We start from the raw sequence: 10,257 nt of genomic DNA, 5'->3' as shown, positions 1-10,257 counted from the left end.
GCTGGGATGTCAGCCCCCAGTGATCCCCTGAGCTCTTTGATGATCAGACCAGTCTCACAGCTGTTTGTGAGTCCAGTGACTGAGAACAAATCTGAAGAATGTGAGATGTGGATTGACAGGTTCAGGAAGCTAGAAAATGCCCTCTACCTGTGTGATCTGAGTAATACAGGTGAGTGTGTGAAGCTGATATACCTTTCTCTTCATGTTCTAGTCTGAAAGTGGACACATCTTTTTTCACTTCTTAAAAAATACAATTTTCATATAAACCTAGTGCTGGGTGCTGTGCTGAGCACAATCAAGAAATATAAAGATGCCCTGACCGGTTTGGCTCAGTGAATGGAGCGTCGGCCTGTGGACTCAAGGGTTCCGGGTTCTATTCCAGTCAAGGGCATATACTTTGGTTGTGGGCACATCCCCAGTTGTGGGTGTGCAGGAGACAGCTGATCGATGTTTCTCTCTCATCGATGTTTCTGACTCTCTATCCCTCTCCCTTCCTCTCTGTAAAAAATCAATGAAATATATTTTAAAAAAGAAATATAAAGATGAATCAAGACATGAATGAATCCTCCACCAGGCTACTTACAGTTTCCTTGTGTCTCTGATCCTCCCTCCACTCTACTACCTGAGCCTAACCTATAATCCAATCTCATTCTCCTAAATAAAATACTTCAGCATGCCTGCTAACAGGCTAACTCTACACTTCTTAGCAAGGTAAAACCTGGACCCTATCCACCTGACTGACGAGTCTCTTCTCATTCAATTGTTATTCTTTCAGCATATCTTACCCAGTGATAATGAATAACTTGCCTTCCTCAGACTTGCCTTGCTTTGTCCTAAAGCCTGCCTTTTCTAACCCTACACCCTCCATCTGAGCTCTTTCCCACCTTTCTACCTACCCCACCGCCTGACACCTCCCATCTTTTCCACCTGACTACTTAATACCTATAAATTTTATATGTTGGAACTAAAGCTCTATTCCTCTGAGACTTCCCTGATTTCCCCAGACAGACCTAGGCAAACCTTTATCTGGTCTCTCAGAATTCTTTAATATCCATTATCATTGGACATAGTGTATTTTTTTAGTCTAAGGGCTTAGTACTATCTCACCAGTAGACTACATTACCTTTTTAACCCAGCACCTTGCACAATTCTGTTTAACATAATTTTGAGGCAGCAAATAAATGCATGAATGTACACAAATAACTAAATCCAAGATGGAAGGTGCTAAATGCCATTAGAATGTGCTATGTGGTTATTCAGAGAAAGGACAATTCCTTCCTAGTGAGGTGATCAAGGACTGGATCATAACGTGAAATGGATCATTAAGATAAAAGGCAGTTTGTATACAAAGGAATGAAATACGGGGTCCTTCCTGGCAAAGGTGCAAGTTGGCCAAGCAAAGTATTATGTGTAAAGCTCAATGCAAGGAGGTTTGGGTAGAATATAGGTGCTATCAAGAAGAATAGTAATTGAATGTCAACTGTAAATTAAAACAAAAAATAAATAAATATCTTAAAAATAAAATAATAAAAATATTAAAGAAGAATATTAACTGATAGAGGTGGAAATATGGGATGGGACCAGATCTAGGAAGCTCTTAAATGCTGGACCAGAGAATTTGAACTTAATGAAAAGACAGTGAGTAGTTTCTAAGCAGGTGGGTATGTGATAAAGTTGTATTTCATAAAGATCCTTGATGGTGTGAATCAATAAAGAAGATGAAAGTGGGAAAAAGGGAACAGAGGCCATTGCAATGTCCAAGTGAGAGAATGAATTCCAGAATTCAGAGACTTGGGGAATGGAAAGGAGGGAGCTTATGAAAAAGCACATGGACTGAAACTGTTGTATTTAATCACATATTGTGGTTCATGAAGTGTTAGTGTATGATATGTGGAATCTAAAAACATTAAACTCAAAGAAATAGAGATTATAATTGTGGTTGCTAAAGAAAATGGGGAGACATTGGTCAAAGAGTGAAAACTTTCAGTTATAAGAGCAATAAGTTCAGAGGATCTAATATGTAGGGTGGTGATTAAACAATACTGTTTGTATACTTGAAAATTGGTATGAAAGTACAGCTTTTATGCTCTCACCATAACAGTATCAACAACAATGAAATGGTGATTATGTGAAGTAGAGGTTGTTTTAACTAATCTTATTGTGGTAAACATTTCACAATATATACACGTATCAAATCATCACATTGTACATCCTAAATTCACACGCTGTTGTATTTCAATAAAACTGAAAGTAATTAATTTTTAAAGAATTAGTATACACATCAGTACTCCCTAGAAGTAATTATACAACAATATCAATGCCTGTCTTCATTCTCTCTCTTTTTCTTTTTGTTTCATTTTGTTTTGAGTTTCCAAAGGAAATAAAATATATACCACATGAAGTATAACTACCTTCCATCACCCAAGGACTTTTAATAATTATAACAAAGAAAGGAAAAGATAAAAATTTCCAACAAAAATTTATTTAGCTGAATCAGAAAATCATTTATTAAGCATCTTTTATGAGACAAGCACTGTGTTAGAGGCTGGAATGGGAGGGAAACAAGAAAGAATGAGACATGGTCTCTGACCTCAGTGGGCTTTTAAGTAAGAAGGTAAGACACAGAGACTAGCAATAGTTTGATAAGTAATTCAGCTGTAACAAGCTTTATTAAAATATTAATTCGGAAATTGCACTTCCAAATGTTTTGGTTTCTCCTGGTCTTCGGGGGTCCTCTTCACGCGGGCAAAACACTTTTGAGAGACATGTTTAAAAAAAAAAAAAAAAAAAAAAAACCACCAAACAGCATATAGTAAATTATTACAAGTAAAGACAAAATAAGAGTTAAAGAATCCAAAGGACAGTGAGAGAGATGAAAAGAAACTCATTGTCTAATGTGAGCTGGGGTACTCAGAAAGGACTCCATGCAAAAGAGAGCTAGAGATTAGCCTGAGGAGCAGTAGACTTTGAATAAGTGGGTAGGGCATTCCAAGTTTGAAACCATCTTCTGCAAAGTTTGGAGGTTGGAATGAAGTTTGGCGAAGGGAGTGGACAGGTCAGAACTCGAGACTCATGTTGTTTGAATAGTGAAGTTGAGACACTATTATGAATCCTGAGAGCTAGGGTGGGGCTTCATTCTCTACCTAGTGTTCAGCAAAGGTTCACCCAGCGGAGAACACAAGGAGAGCTGAAATAGATCATTTAGGGAAGATACTGGAGAAAAGGAGATTAAAAGATTATTGAAATAATCATTACTCTAGGTACCAGTACTGTGAGAGTAGTGATGAGTTACAAACAAAAATGAAACAAAATTAAACAGAAAACTGAGTAGAAATAAAAGACATTTTCAAAGAAACAAATGCTGACTTACGATGATGGATGATGGATCATAAACTTAGTTGCTAAGAGACTCCCCAAAGACCAGGACCTTTCTCATGCTTCTGAACTGTTCTGAGGAAAAACGGCATTTTGTTGACTTTGGAGGCAGATTCTAACAGATCTGAAATGCCTTTCTCATGGCCTCTTTACTATTTATGTCTGTTTTCTCTGTTTCTATGAAATTCAGTAGTTCCTCAATAGCCAAGGAATGTGTCAGGCAGATCTGGAAACATCTATTACTATCTTTAATTAGGAAAGAGGATTAACTGAAGTCATTTTGTTGGCATATTAACCCCAGTATTTAGCAAACCACCACTGCCCCATTCTAGACACTGAGCAGATGATACCTATTTTGCCCACTGATGAATCACTGTTCTTTATTATGTGCAAGAAAATATGTAGGCCAGGGTGTCCTCCATCCAGGATGAAGGCAGACTATCCATCATCAAATTGGCATTTCTGGGAACCTACTTTGTGCTTATTTTCTAATGGGGGTTGTCAAGAAAATATCCTTGAGTAGAAGGAATAAGAAATGACTGGATAACTGGTCATATTTTCTAAAAAAGGAAAGAAGTTGAGATAAATGTTGGGATGAATGGTAGATTTGGAATTTTCCCAGTGAACTAAAGGCTGGGTGAAAAGTATTTTAGAGTTCAAGGTGACAGAATACAATGAGAGCCCTCAAGGACATTCTCTGTGTAGGTCTAGACTTTACATGCACTGTCTCACTAACTCCTCATATCAACCACATGTTGAAGGAATTAGTGTCATTATGGAGAAGAAAGCCAAGTTCAAGGTAGAAGTTGAACCATACTTCAAATCCAGATCTATTGGACTTCCCAATACACCAAACTCCCATGATATACCAGAAAGGACATGAGTTACTTTTGTTGCTTTGTTGACTTTTACCAAAAAAAACCTAGATTCGAGTTCAGATGTTACCAATTTCTGAGTCCTGAAAGCCAATCACTTATATTATGTGAGCCTTTTCCTCCACTATAAAAGAGGACAGATAATGATAAAATGCACTTCCCAGATTTGAGAAAGGATCACATGAGATCTGAACGTTCTTTGTGAACTATAGAATGAAGTGGATGCTAAAGAGGTTCTTCTTATTATTTCTTTCATTTTGATTCTGGTGGGAGAAGGACCAGCTTTCTATCACTATGATGGATTGTAAGGGTTATTTTAGGCAGCTGCTGTGAGCAGCCCCTAATGACTGTAAATCAGACTGATACAAATTCCAGTCAGTGGACTTTTTTTCTAATCCTCACCTGAGGATATGTTTTGTCTTGTTTTTTAATTGGTTTTTAGAGACAGAGTAATTTTGTAATATATTTTTAAAATTTGGTCTTGGAGGGAGGGAGGGGGAGAGAGGGAGAGAGAGAGAGAGAGAGAGAGAGATGTGATAGAGAAACATTGAACAGTTGCCTCCTCTACGCTCCGACCAGAGAATGAACCCGCAAACTAGGTATGTGCCCTGACCAGGAATCAAACTTGAAACATTTGGGGGTATGGAACCACACTCCAACCAACCACCCAACCAAGGCAGGCGATGGACTTTTATTTGACAGTAGGGAGCCCCTACCAATGGTAAAGCTTATAAAATAGTAGAAAATGTGCCCCCACATACACACACATAGTAGTGGTGATTCCTAAATGTGTTAACATTATTTAAAATTTTTAATTAAAATATACACTGAAGTATATATGGATATATATTTTTAATTATTTCTTTTTATTAAAATACATTCTTATATATTTGAAACAATGTGGATGTTATAATTGCTATCATTATTCTTTGGTATTAACTGCATTAATGAGTGCTTACTAGTTCTGGGCCTTTTGCTAAGCACTTGCTATTTTACTGATTTTTTTATACAACTTTATTATCCCTATTTTAAAGTCGAAGAAACCACAGCTCAAAAGGTTAAAGCACTTTTCCCAGGCAGACACTTACTGCAAAGACAGGGTATGAGAAAGTGTCCTGAGGGATCAATTCCAGGCCAGATCAACAGCAGCCAGCTAATCCAGAGATCTGCAGAGATGACCTTGGCCAACATCAAAGAAAAAGATTTCTGCAGAGGAAAGGACCAACATTCTAATAGAAGAGATAGACAATAAACAAATCTAAATAGGATGGAAACAAACAAACTGGGATAGGATGGGCAGGATATAGAATAGGACTGGACAACAGAACAGAAGTGGAAGGAATAAATCACATTAGGACCACATGTCTGTAGTCCACTGATAAAAACACCCATTGGATGGGAGCTCAGAGGGGCACATCTTGCTTAACAGTCCTTACACATTCCAATACGAACAGCATTTGGTAACTTACATAGACATGACAGGCATCCACTAGACCTCTCTTCTCATGGCCTGGCAGTGGCTTTCGATAAATTACCAGGGGGACTGCCTCTGGAGTCTTTGAGAAAGAATTCTACAATCATTTACTACAGTCTGCACAAGTACAGGAAAGTAGTAAAGCAACATCTAAGGCAGCCATGGGCAAACTACGGCCCACGGGCCTGATCCCGCCCGTTTGAAATGAATAAAACTAAAAAAAAAAAAAAAGACCGTACCCTTTTATGTAATGATGTTTACTTTGAATTTATATTAGTTCACACAAACACTCCATCCATGCTTTTGTTCCGGCCCTCCGGTCCAGTTTAAGAACCCATTGTCTCCCTCAAGTCAAAAAGTTTGCCCACCCCTGATCTAAGGGATGTATCTTTCATCCCGATATTTAAAATCTTCTCATTTATACTGCTAGCATAGAGCTTCACAATCAAGGAACATATCCAGGAAACAATATGAGCCTGATTAGAAACACTGTCCTTCCCCTAATTCTATAATCCAGAGGAGTGATTTAATGCATGGACCCGAGCAACCTTGGACAAGTGACTTGCCATCTCCATGTCTGTTTTTCACTTCGTAAAATGGGTTCTCATGGGGATTGAATGAATTGTTATTGGTAAAATGCTTGTAGAGGTGCCTGAAACATGGTGAATCCTATCTAATAAAGAGGAGATATGCTAATTGACCCTCATGCCATCGCAAAGATGGCGGCACCCACAGCCAATAAGGAGGGAATATGCTAATTGTGACTACCACGCCCTCAAGATGGCAGTGCCCACAGCCACAAGATGGCCTGCAGGGGAGGGCAGTTGTGGGCCATCAGGCCAGTAGGGGAGGGCAGTTGGGGGTGACCAGGCCAGCAGGGGAGGGCAGTTGGAGGTAACCGGGCCAGCAGGGGAGGGCAATTGGGGGTGATCAGGCTGGCAGGGGTGCAGTTAGGCATCAATCAGGCTGGCAGGAGAGTGGTTAGGGGGTGATTAGGCTGGAAGGCAGAAGAAGTTAGGGGCAATCAGGCAGGCAGGCAGGCGAGTGGTTGGGAGCCAGCAGTCTTGGATTGTGAGAGGGATGTCCGACAATTGGCAGTCGGGCATCACCCAAGGGGTCCCAGATTGAGAGGGTGCAGGCTGGGCTGAGGGATACCCTCCCCCCCCCCAGTGCACGAATTTCATGCACTAGGCCTCTAGTTTATATGCAAGTATCAGCCATTATTGTTATTGTTGTTGCACTTTAGTTAATTTTTTGCATATCTTTTAGCTCCAACTGGTTGGAAGTTTCCTGAGGTAATAGACCACCTTTATAAACCTTTTATATTCCCAACCACAGTGTCTGACATATGTAAGTTCACAATTAGGGGCATATGAATGAATTGTTGGTCTTGGCTGATGGAATGTTCTACACTTAAACTCTTTGCAACTATTGAAACCTACCTAACCCTACCATGGGAAACACATTGTCACCAGTATATACAACATGTGGATACCAGAGTAAATCCAATAATGATAAACATCGCCATCTCTGTTAGACAGATTCCAACTCTGAGCCACAAGGAGTTATGTGGTTTACCTATGATTACACAGCAAGCCGAAAGGAGTCACAATAAATACATTTCCAGAAAGGCATAAAAAGGTGCTTTTTGAATCCTGCATGTTTGGGTATATGTTTGGACTAGTGGCCCAGTGCACGAAATTAGTGCACATTAAAAGGGAATTAATTAGAGGAAATATTTTAATATTGCTTTTGCCCTTTCTCTATAATAGAAGTGTCAGAGATGAAAGAAAATTAGTAAAGTGTATATGAAAATCTCCCTCCTGTCAGAGTCTTGGATGTACCACGGGACCTAGAGTTAAGTTCCCACCCACCTGCGTGCACCTCCAAATCACACGAGACCCAGACCCAGCCGGCCCCACCCCCATAAAGCCCTGCAGGGTGGGGGGCACAGTTTCAGGTCCCCTATCAAGCCCCACTGGGCAGGGGGTGCAGCCTTAGGTCCCCTGTCAAGCCCTACTGGGCGGGGAGCACGGCCTCAGGTCCCCTGGCACAGCCTCAGGTCCCCTGGCCTGATGCCAGGGCCAGGGACATGGCCTCAGGTCCCTGGCCCAGTGCCAGGGTGGGAGGCGCAACCTCAGGTCCCCTGGCCTGGCCTCTGGTCCCCCAGGCCCGGCACAAGGGTGCGAGGGTGTGATGACCATTTGCATATTACCTCTTTATTATATAGGATACTTCACAGATAAAAATAAACCAGAATAATTAAAAACTCTTTATAGCAAACACCCCATCTAATTCAAAACTTGGCTTTTTAAGTTTTATGGCTACAAAGAACATGCTTAAATTGCTTTAGAATCTATCTACAGATTTTACTGGACCCCCATCTCCTCTCCCCAAAGTCACCCTAAAAATCCTCCTGGCATCTATGATATATACCTGGACTAGAAATATCTTTTAAGGTGTCACTTGATTATTAAGTAGCTTAAAGTTTCAAAATATTAGTATTTCATGGTTACTCCAAAGTCATTCAAGCTAATACATTTTGTATTCTTTTTTGTTTTCTCCATCCTCTTTTAAAAACGTCCCGCCAACCCCACCTAATAACAGGAGTCCTGGAGAAGGAACGAGCTAGGCGCCTCATTCACAACTACAACCTCATTTACAACCTGTCCCTGAGCCCTCGGAAAATCGACCAGGCCTTGAGGAGATTCCGTTCCGGAGAAAATATGCTCTTGGAACCAGCACTCCGGTACTTAAAGGAGCTATGATAACAAGCCCATATTGTGAGAACAGATGTTTCCTTTATCTCCCTTTTTACCCGCACACGTGTTGATCCCCAGCCCGAGTGTAGTGGTGGAGGCAGGCGCTGTCAGGGTGCAGGCCGATGCAGCTAATGTAGATGCTTTGGACTTGGCCTTGGTTTCTGGCTGTGATGTTCACTTATAAGCAGCTCAAAGTGATACGAGAAAGTCAGGTTTTCTCTTCTGAGGTGGCAAGAATCCAATTTCTTAAAATTCCCTTCTATTCTAATAAAGCTTATTATGAACATTACATATTTTTTTTCTACATTGCCGATCAAGCTGTGTTTTTGCAAACCCTGCATTTTCATATCGTAAAAAACAGGCTAGATGTTGTCAATTCCCCAGAATGCCTGTCACATAATAGCTCTAAATACATCGTTGGTGGATAAGTTACTGTTCTGGAAAAGATTTCCACGTTATAGGAAAAATAAAACTATTAACAATATATTATCTTACTACTAAGAAGTAGAATTCCAACTGAGGTTTTCTGAACAAGCCTAGTGTTTTCTCTAGTACATAACTAGATAATGTTACACTGCCTCCAGGGATGTTTTCCCAGAGTACTGGATAGAAGTTTTGAGGAGGGACTCCTGGGACAAAGAATTCTAGAAATAGGTAGCATTTTCTTCACTTCTTTTGGCAGAAAAATCAAGTAAAACTTTCCAGCAATTTTCAGTTCTTCTATCATTAACATCCCCTTGCCCTCAACTCTGCACCTCCTACACCAACACACACTTACCCACTTACACACACCACAGGTAGCACGAGCTCATTGATGAACACTGGTCCAGGACTTCAGATACAAATGTGTTCCCAGGACCATCATTAATGCCGAGTGACCTGGATCCTGGTTTTCTCATCTGCATGGACGAGTTGGGTTTAAGGGAAAAAGCAAACAAAAAGCTCTCTGAGTATCCTCTTTTATCCATTGTATACAGCAGGTGTCTCATAAAGTCTTTTGAACAAAACCTTATGAGCAAAATAATTTGGATCCACTAACATAAATGACCTCTAAGGGCCCTTTGGTCTAACCTGCTTTCATTTCTATAATCCTCGAGTTGCCCAGAGAAATGCTTCTGGAGACAGACTGATCACCTCTCTAACATTCTAGAACTCTTCGACCTACTAGCTGCCTTTTAGGTCAGAGAAGTAAGTCAACAGATGTGACCTCCTCATGCTAAAAATACCAAATGAGGAAAATTAGAATGTTAGATCAAACAATTCAACATGCATGGGGCAACTACTGCGCACTAGGAACTTGACATATTTTGTTTCACTCAACTCTGACAATGCAATAAGGCAGTTCTTACAGCTCCATTTCACAGATGAGGAAACAGAGTCTCAGAGAAGTGAAAAGAAAGATGCTGGGTTTGGCCTGACCTGATGATAATTGGCCAGATGTATAGGGAATTTTTGAAAGCACTGGTCACATGATACTTAAGATACATCTCTGTGGGGGAATGGATTGGAAAAGGAATTGAGGTAAAGGAAGGCCCTGAACATGAAGCTGGGGCTATCAGACTAAACCATAAGGTCCTGAAGGGCAATGATTATACCTGGCTCAATTCTTATTTCCAGCATCTAGTATAGCTCCCAATAGATGAGAACCTCAGCACCCACCAAGTCAGACAACTGGAGGGGACTCTATTGACATAGCATGAAAGGTGTCCCAGACCTAGGTGACTGCAGATGGTACATACCCTGTACTTCTGTCATGTTGATTGGCTCTCCC

General features: G+C 40.6%; 1 protein-coding gene across 1 annotated transcript in view; it reads left to right on the top strand.

Annotated features, from left to right (window-relative positions):
- Positions 1-8,708, top strand: part of LOC102755005 (chromosome unknown open reading frame, human C1orf87) — a 77,972-nt gene extending 69,264 nt beyond the window's left edge. The window contains 2 exon segments of the mRNA XM_006768378.2: positions 1-169; positions 8,332-8,708. The exon segment at positions 1-169 is cut by the window's left edge and continues 28 nt beyond it. Of these exon segments, the coding sequence (XP_006768441.1) occupies positions 1-169; positions 8,332-8,492 (330 nt within the window). The 3' untranslated portion in view covers positions 8,493-8,708.
- Positions 8,709-10,257: the final 1,549 nt, after the last annotated feature.

Source organism: Myotis davidii, unplaced genomic scaffold (assembly GCF_000327345.1).
Source record: "Myotis davidii unplaced genomic scaffold, ASM32734v1 scaffold79, whole genome shotgun sequence".
Classification (NCBI taxonomy): Eukaryota; Metazoa; Chordata; class Mammalia; order Chiroptera; family Vespertilionidae; genus Myotis; species Myotis davidii.
Note: the sequence above shows the minus strand (reverse complement) of the source record. Positions and strands in the feature narration are given on the sequence as shown.